General features: G+C 44.1%; 1 protein-coding gene across 2 annotated transcripts; it reads right to left on the bottom strand.

The window, feature by feature from the left end:
• Positions 1–9,639: 9,639 nt before the first annotated feature.
• Positions 9,640–12,922, bottom strand: LOC146172281 (uncharacterized). Of its 2 annotated transcripts, XM_084586005.1 has the most exons (4): positions 12,835–12,922; positions 11,401–11,520; positions 10,540–10,668; positions 9,640–10,432 (listed from the first exon to the last, which is right to left on the bottom strand). In XM_084586005.1, exons 1-4 carry the CDS (start codon positions 12,884–12,886, stop codon positions 10,395–10,397), a joined length of 339 nt encoding a protein of 112 aa, XP_084442131.1. In that variant the 5' UTR covers positions 12,887–12,922; the 3' UTR covers positions 9,640–10,394. The 2 variants fall into 2 exon arrangements, with proteins under 2 accessions (XP_084442131.1, XP_084442132.1); XM_084586006.1 differs by lacking the exon at positions 11,401–11,520.
• Positions 12,923–13,214: the final 292 nt, after the last annotated feature.

Here is a 13,214-nt window from a genome sequence, read left to right as displayed (position 1 = left end):
TCGACCACTTTCGACCGTGAATCGGATCGTTCGGGCATACCGAAAGGAGCGAAGGATCACGGATCGTCCGCGGACAGGCCGTCCCAAAGTCACCAATGAAGACGACGACATGAACATAGTTGCGGCCGCTGTGGACAAGCCCACTGCCAGTTCAACTGAAATTAAGAACACTGTCGGGCTTCCGGGTGTGTCGAACGCAACAGTGAGGCGTCGCCTGTGCGCGGCTGGCCTCAAGTCAAGGATAGCTGTACAGAAGCCACTTGTGAGCGCGAAGAACAAGGACAAGCGCCTGGCATTTGCCCGAGATCATGAGCACTGGACAGAGGAGCACTGGGGAAAGGTCGTATTTACTGATGAATCTGCTTTCACGACCAGGTGGGACCAGCGTCAGCGAGTCTGGCGGCCTGAAAACTGCCGGTGAGTGTAATCATTTAAGCAAGTGTATCCTAAAATGAAGGATCATTTTAGGCACTAGTATTTACTGTTATTAAGGTTTAAACGTTTATATGCTTGTTCTAGCAAGTATCAATAATAATTTTTGCAGTGGCCTAGCAACTGTAGTTTTGCAAAGCGCGTACATTAAGCAACATTTCATTTTACACTTCGATAAAAATAAAGCAATTGTCTAAAATAACAGTACAGCTCTGATTAGTGACGAACGTTGCAACCATAATAACTGAAGTTTCAGTTTTTGTCAGTTATGGCTTAAATCTATAAACATCGAATACTATAAGTTGGCGCGTACATTGTTCATCACGAAATATGGGAATGGGGAGAAAGTGACTGTAGGATCGATTAATATTAGGAATTTGTTAGTGGCAAACGAGGCTGCTATTGCCCTAGCGTGGGTCAGTACCAAAGCCAAGATCATCTTGTCTGACAGTAAGGCAGCTGTTCACAACTTTTGTAAGGGGGTGGTCTCCAGTCAAGCCGCCAAATTACCCCTGAAGCAGAGAGGACTCCCTAATATGGGTGGGTTCCTGCTCATGAGAGTATTCCGGGGAATGAGGCTGCTCACAGACTCGCTCGAGAATTATACATCCGAGCTGCTCTGGAAGTGCCCCTGAGTGGGAATAAAGACCCTCGCATAACGTATAAAGAAAAACCGAAACACCTAGATTGAATAGGATAACATTCTCAGTTCCGGATAGGTCACTCACTCCAAAGGAGTGCAGGGCCCGGAGGAGGCTTCAGGTCAACAGATTCTTTTCGTACTCCTTACTACACGATGAAGACAGTGGGAGCCTGAGCTCTGCAGTAGCTTCCACAGAATGAGTTCGCAAAATCACATAATTTGGAGTGTCAGGACTCACCTGGGGCTAAATCACAAAGCATCCCAGACCTTGCCACCTGAGAAGAGCTGATCCGGAGCCACGACCCGGATCAGCAAAGGCTCATCAGCCGTCAGGCGGAGACAGCTTACTGCAATACTCTCTCCGCGGTCTCCAGTGCTGAGAGCCGGCTGGGAGGCACCCCCTCCTAATTGCTCCACCCCGACCGTGAGGCTCCATGATGACGGAAATAAAGTTCATTCATTCATTCATTCATTCATTCATTCATTCATTCATCAAGAAATAGGTGCGGATAGAGAGCCAATATTTAGACTGTGGCATACGCAGGAATCATGCTTTGCCTGAGTCTCGGAACATTTGATGATCTCTCAAAACAAGTGAATTCATAAAAGAATGGCCTCGTTCGCAATTTTTCTTGTGATTGTGTTAGGTGGCCCGGTAATGACCGCTAGACAATCCTAAAAGATATTAATTGATATTTCTGTTCCTTCTAGCTTGTTGGTTGCACCTGCATTTTTTTACCAACGCTAACAAATGTTTTTTTCGTATTCTGCAGATATATGCCTGAGTACATGCAGCAAGTCGCTGCCAGCGGCCAGTCCGCTGTGAATGTTTGGGGCGCTGTGACCGTCGAAGGCCTGGGACCCCTGGTTCGTCTAGAGAGCCGATTCAATGGAGAGGCCTACTGCTCAATCCTGGACGATGTGCTCTTCCCGTACCTTCTAGGAGGACCATTTCCGGACAGCGACTTCATTCTGCAGCATGATAACTCCCCAATACACAAATCGAAAAAAGTCGCTGCATTTCTTGTGCTCCGCGACATCGCAGTGTTGGAATGGCCTGCTCAGTCCCCTGACCTAAATGTTATAGAGGATGTTTGGGGCGTAATGAAGAGCGCTATGACCGGCCGACAGCTGCACGGCCTCTCAGCGGACGTACTATGGATTGTTGTCCAAGAGGAGTGGGAGCGGCTAAGGTCCAATGCAAGCCTTTGTAGGTCCCTATACAGGTCCCTCCAGAACAGGATGAAAGCCGTCATAAACGCAGGTGGCGAACCCACCAGCTACTGACCTTGGCCATGGAACTCGTTTAAGAGCAGCACATAGGAGAAAATAAAACTCCACGCAAGAGCAAACCCTGAACAGACTCGGTGGATCATGAATTTTATTTCCTACAATCAGTTTTGCGTTCTCAATTAGATGCGTTACCTTGATGTCAAACTTTTTTTGTCCATGAAAGGATACCTGATGTGTGGGGTTGTAGTTGTTGTAGTGGGGTTGTAGAAAGGAAAGACGGTCATTTAATGTGCTATATCCATGCATGCTAAGTATCGCCGGGGTCGAAATGATTCAGATCCCTCTACTACATCGACGTCTCCCATAGCGTGAGTGTCTTTTGGGCATTTAACAGCATAAACTAATCCAGAATAGAGCTGAGAAATTTGAAACACCTGCATTTAACCGAGTACGCTGCACTGGGAACACGCGCTGCTGAGTGGCCGCATGCGGAACCAACAACGCGATGCAGTCAGTAAAATGCGACATTGCCAACTCGGTGCGTCTGGGCGCTGTCAGCACACAGTGTAGGTGCGCTTCCCAGCAAAGCAAGCACGGCGCGCTTCCGTGCTGTAGCAGACGACACGAAGCACCGCCTCCAGTCTGCTGTGCGCATGCACCACATTGTTTCGATGCGCGACCGCGCCGGATGCGCTGACGCTCCGCGGAGCGCGGGCACGCTTCGCCGTGTTCGCACATATTTTGAAGGACCCTGTACCCTGGCGCGTCGCATGAAGCCCGCTTCTGAAAAAAGTTGCACTTATTGCGCAGGTTCGATGCACCCGCGAACTAGTTGCCCAGCGAAGCAGCAAAAATGCTTTTACTGCCAGAAGTTCCGGCATTTCAAAAAGGCTTGTCGCATTAAGAACAGAGAAAGAAAACTGGACGGGATAATGGCACCTGATAACGAGCGCATATTCCTCTGCACAGTTACACCGCGACAAAGCAAGTAGTCTGCGCACTTCGTGATGGTGCAGATAAACGGCCATGAAGTAAAAATGAAAGTTGATACTGGTGCTGTCACGGTCGTGGGGGCAAATTTTCCAGGAATACCGAGCTATCTTGAGAAAGCAGGAAATCTAAGGGGACCAAGTGACGCAAGCATTGACACGTGCGGAAAGTTTCAAGCCGAAATCGCATGGAAGGACAATCGCTGCGAGTAGACAGTGTACGTCGTAAAAAACTTGCGCATGCCTTTACTAGGGCTTCCTGCAATAAATGCACTTGGAGTAGTTCGATTTTTAGACGAACTAGAAACGTCCGACTAGGTTGCGAAACAGTACCCAGGGCTGTTTCAAGGAATTGGATATTTAGCAGAAGAGCACATGATACGTTTGGTAGAAAATGCAATCCCCTACGCAGTGTCAACCGCGCACAGGATTCCCATCCCGATGAAGCAAGCGGTTAAGGAGGAACTTGACAGGCTTGAGTGGGAAGGCATGATTAGGAAGGTCGAGGATCTGACCGAATGGTGTGCGCCAATTGTGCCAGTTTTGAAGCCATCCGGCGCAGTCAGGATTTGAGTCGACCGCACTCAACTAAACAAGTTCGTAAAAAGAGAGCGCCTCCAATTGTCAACCGTGGAGCAGATCATGGGAAGTTTTCAGAAAGCCTCAGTGTTCTGGAAACTGGACGCAAGCTCAGGATTTTACCAAATCCAACTTGCGGAGGTGTGCCAAACGCTCACCACTTTCATAACATCATACGGCAGGTACTGCTATCGCAGACTACCATTTGGTATAACCTCGGCACCAGAAGTTTTTCAGAGGAAGTTCACGCAAGTCTTGGAAGGGTTAGACGGTGTTTTGAACTACATGGACGATATTCTTGTGTTCGGCGCAAATAAGGCAGAGCACGACTCTCGCTTACATAAGGTGCTCGAAAAACTACAGCGGGAAGGAGTGACGCTGAACAAGGAAATATGCTGTTTTTCAGTGCAAGAAGTATCCTTCCTTGGCATGATTTTTGGCGCTGGTGGCGTGCAGCCGCATTTTGAAGTGCGGGCCATCCAAGAATTTCTGAGGCCGCAGAACGTAACAAAAGTTCGCTCTCTTCTAGCAATGATGAACCATCTTGCTAGGTTTCTTCCAGGTGCAGCGTCAATGAGCGCGACTCTACGCAGCCTTCTGTACAAGGAGAATGAGTGGTCGTGGGGACCGCAAGCTACGAGGACCATTACAATGACTTCCACGAATAACATTGGTCATAGTGTTACAGAATGCGCAGCTCAACATATCAATGAACTGGTGCATGATAGTAGGATCTGAGGGTTGCCTTCACACCAGCTGTCACTCGGATGTGGTCTAACTTCCGAAATATCCCTGTCCAGGGTGCCAAATATGTAAAAATGAAAATGTTGCAGCCGACATTCACCACATCCTGTAGGACTGCCCAGCACTGAAGCCAACATGAATCTGGCGCCTGATTATAGCTGGTCTTTGGCCTTTCAGCAAGTAATCCTGCCTCGTGTATTGACTCGACACAGGGACCACATCATCGTTCATTCCTAGACTTCATAAAATAAGCCAGCCTTTTTCCATTCATTTCATCATTTCTTCATTCATCACATAGCACAAAGATGCCCTGAGGCAATAAATATTGTTACAAAAAAAAAAGAAACAGGAAAATTTAAAATACCAGTGTAAAGGTTACCGCTGCAATCTTACCCTTAAAGTCACTGAGCACTCTGAAGAAACGCACATTTTCCTATGCGAAGCAAAAGCAGCAAATCATGACAAAAATGGTTGTCAAAGTAATCTGGTAAGGGGCTTTCTCAGAAGTGCGAACATTAGTAGCTGGGAAGCTAACCTACAGACCACCTACAATATTTGTAATTTCAAAAAACTTTTTCCCTGCTGACCCAGTTACCACCCGCCCCTACGTGAAAGATGTACAGGTGATCATGACTAAGGCAACAAGGTACGTAATTCAAAAAGCAAGCAAGCCGGCAGATCAAGAAGGCACACACCCAACATTCAATAGGTGTTAACTACAGAAGACATCATTTCAGAATATTCGATCAGAAATGAAAGTGTGCTCCCTGCAAATGCAATAGTAACAGCTCACCCTCTTCAGTATAAACCATTTCCTATACACACCAAGAACACAAGAAATGCTAGCGATGTAAACTTGAACCCTTCCTGTTGCTTGCAACTATTAAAGCCAGTGCTTTATAAAGGCTGGTGGCGCAAAAATATGGAATACCGCTTAAGTTAACCTAAAATGGCACATAAGTTCCTATTTTATATCAAAAGATCCTACTTTAAAAAAAATTACTTCATTATAACACTGAATAAAGTAGATGACCATGCTTGCATTCCCGGTGCTGCCAAACATGAATACATTTTGGTTTATGATTTCTATTGATTCAGAGTTGTGCTCCTGCTGCCTCCATAATTATGCCAATTGTGTAAGTAACAATATGTGCATCTGTATCCCTGTTTTCACTGCTACACCATTACTTTATTTCTACACACCTAGTGGAGAAGAGCCCTTTCGCAGGAGTGCACAGTGGCACATTCATCCTTAGCAAAGGAACTGAGTGATCTAGCTACTGCAGACCCCGCTCCTCCGCACAGTGAGTGACCTCTTCTCACAGAGACCGCTTCCCCAAGGGCACAGACGGCTGCTGGATCTGTCCGGCGTCCTAAGTATTTCTGAAGGCCTCCCAAGCTATTTTACAAAGTAGGCGGTCTCCAGTAGCCGGGAAACAGGTGAAACGACATCGCAAGTTGTCATGTTCTAGCCTGCTGACACAAGATGCCGTCGAATATTCTGCGAATGACTTGACAGCAAGCATTGCTTGTAGCATTTTTTTTTTTTTTGTTCGCTTACTGTCTCAGTGAATCTTAAGCTTCCTGTCACTAGATTGAAAGTAGCAGTTCTAAGCAATATCTCAATCTTTTTTTTTTCATTGATCAATTTCAAGCGCAAATAAATACCGTATTTACTTGCGTAATGGAACCACTCGCATAAGGAACCCGCCTCCCATTTTTGCCGCTGAGAACTTGGCAAAAAAAAATAATAAAACCGCCAGCCGTTAGCGTGTTGTTACGTTTCTCCACCGAGAAGTGGGACAGCTGACGCGGCCACCGCATAGCAACAGGCAGAACCGCGAGCGGATCGGCCATTTCGACGCCGTTCATCGGCCGCGCAACGCTTCCTCCCGTCGACAAGTCTCAGCGTGCTCCTGCCACGCGTCAAATGTGTGTGCGTGCGTGTGTGTGCAAAAGCTGGCCAAGCCTGGAGCTCGAGGGAAAGTGCGTCGCCCTCTCCTGTCTGCAGGAGGTGGAGGAGATGTGGTCGGAACACCTGCGATTGAGTCATTCGTCGTGAACCAACATGTTTGGCTCTCCCTTTCCTGTGAGGGTTTACCCTTTCCCTGTGAACTGGAAGAACTATAAAAAGCAGCGGCCGAATCCGCTGGGATAGAAACTACCCAGTAAACACCAACCCATCTATGAGACGGCTATAAACTGTCTTGCCAAGACAAGCAAGATGCCCGATAGATGTCTCAGTAGACCTCTGAGATGGCTACTAAACGTATATAATATGTCTCGACAAGATATGCAAGACATTGCCAGATGTCTTGATATTTCTTGTAGTGATCTTGTAGCTCAGCTAATGCACCCACTTTTTTAGGCTACAAGACGTCTTGCAAGATATCTCCTAGAAATCTGGAAGACAAATAACTTACTAAACGTAAGTCAGTCTAGCAGATAGCTATAAGGCATCTTGCCCAACATAAACAAGTCACCTTATAGACATCTGAAGTGGCACCCAAGACAGCTGATAGACATTTAAAAGATGCTTTGACAAGATATGAAAGATGTTTTTATATGTCTTGGTACTTCTTGTAGCTGCCTTCTAGCTCAGCTAATGCACCCACTTTTTTAAGCTGCAAGACGTCTTGCAAGTCAGCATCTAGAGATCATTAAAATAGATTCTGAATGTCTAAAATGAGCTCTAGAATCTCCTGCAATGCTCTAAATTATTTATTCCCTGCTATTTCTCGCAAAACTGTCTGAAATGCTTATGTATTTGCAGAGGTTTTCAACACCACTGCCAGACAAAAAATATAGTCTAATCAGATGCTACTACAACTAAAGCTGCATTGCCGTAACACACCCATAGTGCTCTTTCACACATTCAGTTATGATGCAAGCTAAACTGATGTACAATTGTAAATCATTAATTCTCATGCACTACAACTGTTGTCTAGTAATGAGAACTGTATGTTTTTATTACAAAGCGTGCCACATTTCACTGTTAATGGCCATCAGGTGCTCTTTAGAAAGTTTGGTAGTAACTGCACCCAATGCTAGAAAATGAGATGAGTAAACTACAGAACTCTTTAATTTCCTCAACATTATACATTGCAAATAGGCAACTTAAACAATCTCATGCATGTTAAAAGCAAGGAAAGCCACAAGCAACAGTATGCAAATGAAAAAATGTGGTTCTTTGAAGCCTAATATTGTACCAAGGAAGAAAACACCAGAAAGAGCCAACTCATGAACACATGACATGTAAAGAATGATGCACATTGTCATTCATTCTCACAGACATTAAAACTGCAAACAGTAAGTGAGAACTGTACACATTCTTTGTTACAAAACATGCCACACTGTACGGTGGACAGCCATGGTTGGGTGCTCTTTGGGAGATTCGGCAATAACTACAAAAGGTGCTAGGAAACAAAATGTGTAAATCATATATTTGATTTTTTTTCAACAATGCACTACGAAGTTACAAGCACAGAAACTAGACACTACAAGTGGTATGAAAATGACAAAATAATAATGCAGTTCTCTCCAAGCTTAAAATGATCTGTTTACAAAAAATGACATCCATACTCCAAACAACAGGAAATGACTAGAAATAAACAGGGATAGGTATGCAAAAGTGTACAAAACTGGTTGAGTGGTTGAACGAACTATCTGCATAATGTTTGTACAAAATAAAACAAAGCAACAAATTCGAATGAAAAAGCTTCAGTATACAGAAAAAGGTGCTTTCACAAAGGAGCATCATCACGTGTTGCATTTCATACTATATGTGCATGCATGTCACCAACTGAATGCTGGTCATACATACATCTTGTAGAAACTGCACAAACACTTGGGCAATAGGCACGACATCAAATCCATTAAAAAATCTACACTGCAAAAAAAGAAGCCAAGACTGCTTCACTGCTGCTGTTCCTGTTAGCATGACTAGAATGCACTGAAAAAAAATGCAATGGCTACATGCCTGTCATAGTTACATTCTACTATCATAACTAAAAAGTACTAAGGAAAAGGTAGCAGGTAAGGGTCATACATCACTCTACAAGAAACACTAGAAGGCACCATAAGGAAAAAAAAAAAGGAAGGAGCAAAAGGTTTGCATCCCTGTCATTGTACATACCAACCACTATATTCCATATCAAAAGCTGTTTGCAGCACTACAAAAGATAAGGGCAGCATGAACCAGCCATGATGGCACCAACTGCCCTTACCTTTTGTAGTGCAGCAAACAGCTTGCGAGGAGTACAGAAGGCACAGCAAAAAAAAAAAAAAAGAGAGAATAAAATTCAGTGTTGCACACCGTGCTGCTCTTCACATTCTGCTGGTATAAAAAGAAGGAAGTTAACTGCTGAGATAGTTGGTTTTTCAGAAATAAAAAAGGTATTTAGCATAACACAGACACACACAAGAAAGAAGACACCACACTTACTACAACTGTTTATTTAGGGGAAAGCAGTCGATGCATAGCTTTCACTACTGATGTGCACATGTACAAGGCAACAGGAAAACAGCACCAATCTTATCAAAGCAGGTATGAGAAATATCTGTTCAGCCTCAAAGAAAAGCTGGAGTGTCACTGACACAGCTCAAACCTGTTTAATGTATAGATGGTATCCTCTGCTCCCTGAAAGCTTGCTCAGCTAAGCCATCACATAAGCTACGAAAGCAAACAGGTCGGCTGTCAGAAGAGACATGGCCAGCATTTCGTAAAGTGCACCACCGTCTATAAAATTCTACTGTCATGTAGAAAAATCTTATTTTGCACAAGCAGGATTCTGCGTCAATGGCCAACTTAGGGAACATGCAAAAGACATTAACAATGAAGGTGAGCGACTTCTCTTGCACCGTAGGGTTTGCACCAATTGTGAAAACTGTGGGTAACGGCTCATGAAACACTAGAAGCCCTTCATATAAAAAAGCAGGTTACAGCTGTGTCAGCAGCAAATTGGTTTTTCTTATGAGACTGAAGAAAAATTTCTCACGCATAGTTTGACAAAATGGTGCTGTTTCCATGTTGCCTTGTACCCGTGCGCATCACCTGAGTAGGCTATGTATATCGGCTGCTTTCCGCTGAACAGTTGTAAGTGCTGATGGTGTCCTCTGTCTTGTGTGCGACTGTGTTACGCTAAATAGCCTGTTATTATGCATGGAGAAAAGGCATCGAAAAAAAAACAAGGTCTGAATACCACTGCCAACATTCTGGCATGAAAGCATCGTAAAGTGAGGGAGCTGGCATGGGTTGTGCATCTGTTATTCTGTACAACCCTAGAGGGCAGAGAAAATTGAAAAAAAAAAAAAAAAGAAAGAAAACTTCCGGGGCTATCAGATCCACTGCAGTCAGTTACAAATTAAGAATGAAGGGGCGAATATCCCTCAAAGGAGGCTTTTCTGCCAATCAGATCGTTCTCAACACTGGTACCACTCCAGCCCTTGTCCACAGCTAACTAGGCTGGGCAGCTTTTTCTTTATCGGTACTGAACACCAGCTGCACTGCCTCTTTTTGTCACCTACTGCCATGAAAGGGGGAATTCCTTTGTGGCTCAATTGATTGGGAGGCTCCTCTCTGTCAATTGTTGGAGGCCTACCTTTGCAAAATTACAAAGCTTCAAACTTGAGTTGTAAATGAGCACAGAAGGTGCCTTGATCCCAGCTGCTTGCTATTGTGGCACTGTTCATGGTGGCTGTGCAGCGCCTTTAGATGTGGACTTGGTCTTTGTCACAAGGCAAACACCAACCACTCTTTTGTGACGTCGGCAAAACTAAGTTTCATTGGTGTTGAAGGCTTTCCATGTCACACCTGCCAGGATTAAAATCAAAAGCACAATTTAGATATATGAGCTCCCAAACAGAAGGAAAAAGTCCCACTGTTGGCAACTCTAAGTTTTTGGCACAGTCAAACCATACCTGTGTATTCAGTCAGTAGCCCACGACTGCCCAGTGAGATGTCAGTCCTGTGGCCCTCATTGCTAAGTTGTGTTTGCAGCACAGACAGGAAAAGGATAGTTGCTAGGCAGCCGTGGAGGTGGTGGCAACCTGCAAGGTGTTCCAATGCTTTAAAGATTTCTTGTGAAGTTTAATAAAGCAAATCACTGACTACAAAACATAGGATAAGAATTTAACCTCAAAATATGTCACATAAGGTTGAGAGTACTGAGTACACAATAGAAATATGTTTAACCAAGACACGCACTAGCAGCACAAAATAGTGCTGAGTATAATACATGTATATTAATAACTCCTTGATGACCTCGAAGGCTAAAACATTTTCTTGTCTTCACCAACAGACACACCTGAAGAGAACCACCATTTTCCTGATTTATACATTTCTTTTTTTTTATTGAGAGTCACTTTCTATGCTGGGTAAAGTTCCTGCCTCTGAGTTTGCTAAGTGTTTCATTCGACATATGTAGAGAAGAAATAAATCTATGTATCATGTATCTATGTATGGATGCATTACCTATGTATGTATCTATGCATGTATATATGTAGGTACCTATGTATGTATGCATCACCAGTTTTTCCTAGAACAAATGAAAGCAATATTTTAAACAGTGACCATGCACCCAGAGCAAAAAAAAAAAAGAATGCATAGCTCACTTGCTTGAGCTGTTGGGTAAGTGTTTTGTTTACATGAAAATTCGTGCAGACACAAAATAACAAGAGCACCAAACACAGACACAACAGCACAATGTGAAAAAGAGCATTAAATTCTAAATTCTAAAGTTAATTCTAAGTTAATTAATTCTAAAGTTAAAGCTCAGCTACTTTGGTCATCTGATGAGAAGAGAGGAGTCGCTGGAGAAAGATTTGATGCTGGAAAAGGTTGAGGGTCGCCGGAGAAGGGGTAGGCAGCGAACACGATGGTTAGATGGCATCCTCGAGGCACTGCAGAGGAAGTTATGTGATGTTAGGAAGATAGTGAGAGACCGGAAAGCGTGGCGTGACATGGTCCATAGGGTCACGAAGAGTCAGACACGACTGAATGACTGAACTGAACTGAAATTAAATGAAGGAATTTCACCTTTGATGCCAAACACCTTCACTTCGGGAGGAGTCCATATGCTATCAAAAGGTTTGCGTGGAGTCACAGCTTTGTTGTTGAGGACAGCCAGAAGGCATACACTGAACCCACTTATAACATGGCTACATTCTATACGCCTTAAAAGTAAGTTATGATTCAGTACTCTCTTTTCTTTTCCCAGTTCTGGATAGGAAGAGTCTATTGGCCCTGAAGCAAGAAAACAAATGAAATTGATATGTTTTTGTGTATTATAATAGGCTTTTCGTTATATGAGGTCCGTCCGAAAGATTTGCTTTCGATTTCTTTCTGTACCAATTCAACTGAAGCTTAATTTCTTAAAACATTTCCGCCAATAAAAAAAAAAAAAAAAACACAATAAACCTGAGGACCAAAGCAAATAGAGCACCAGCACATCACACAGCATGCAGTTCAGGAACTTAAAAAGAACTAAATTGTGCTTCCTGACTATATGAAAATGTAAAATCACTTAATCACGGCAATGTAATGGCTGACTGTAAACATTTTATGAACTATTAAAATTAAATCACTGCAGAATGTTTGTACGCCGTTCCTATCTCGCTATGTGTTTAAACTTGTGCCTGTGAACAGGCCGAGAGTATTTTGCTAGCAGTTGGGAGAGTCGCTGTGGCCAGAATGCACCTTACCGAGATCGTTCTCTTTTTCGCAACCGCGGCATAACTTAGCGCGTATAGAGCTCTGCAGGCTGACAAACAATGCGCGGCTTCCACTCGACGGTGCGTATTTTCTGTATCTTGCTGCAGAGTGAAGGCCACACTAAGCATGCAGACTTTCGTGCTCAGTTGTGTTTCCTGGGAAAGTGTTAGAACCAGCGGCAATCAACGAAAGACGTCGGATCGCCAAGCTCATTTTGAAGAATTACATCGCGAGGTTCCGCCGCCAATGGCAGTTCACGAAACGCGGCGAGTGGAATTACAAGCGAAAAGCCTTCCTGCATGCACAAAACTGTAGATGCGCCATAAAACACCGCCTTTCGTACTGACTAAACGGTCCGCGCGCGCTATCTTGCTCGCCCATACAGCCTGCGCCGGCGGATGCAAACAACGGTCCTTGCAGCATTTTTATCGGAAAAAGAAAGCACTCAGTCACTTTACTGCTCCATTAAGTGACTCATTAAGAAGAAACAATTTCTTACTCACCCAGCGAAGCTTGCCTTGCAGCCAGAAGTAGCAGCCGCTGTGCGGGATACATTTTCAACGCAGTCACACACCAACGGCCTAACGAACGTGCAGACACGACTAGACACGACGAAAATTTGAAATGGCCAGCCGCCGAGCAGCGCATTGATACAATAACTTTAAAAACAATAGAAATCTGAAATATATTTCATGAAACAAGATATACAAGTAAAATGTAACTGTTGCTTATGACGTATTTGTTTCAAAACGGTAAATACAACCTGCGTCTTGCGTAATTATTTTGGCGCACTATTTTCTATCTCGCTGTAAAGAGGAGGGGTGCGAAAAGGCCACGGCGCGCGAAGTTTGGGAATGGCGGATCGTGCATAGCTGGCGTTCCG

Source organism: Amblyomma maculatum, unplaced genomic scaffold, assembly GCF_055883805.1.
Source record: "Amblyomma maculatum isolate TAMU_Amacu unplaced genomic scaffold, ASM5588380v1 scaffold_13, whole genome shotgun sequence".
NCBI lineage: Eukaryota > Metazoa > Arthropoda > Arachnida > Ixodida > Ixodidae > Amblyomma > Amblyomma maculatum.
The sequence above is the reverse complement of the archived record's forward strand: the minus strand, read 5'-3'. Positions and strand labels throughout refer to the sequence as shown.

Coding starts and splice junctions, on each gene's coding strand:
- LOC146172281 (XM_084586005.1), bottom strand. CDS start 12,886: ATGTATCCCGCACAGCGGCTGCTACTTCTGGCTGCAAGGCAAGCTTCG. Junction 11,521..12,834: donor TGCAAGGCAAGCTTCGCTGG/GTGAGTAAGAAA, acceptor CTTCCTCTGCAG/TGCCTCGAGGATGCCATCTA. Junction 10,669..11,400: donor CTTCTCATCAGATGACCAAA/GTAGCTGAGCTT, acceptor AACACCTTGCAG/GTTGCCACCACCTCCACGGC.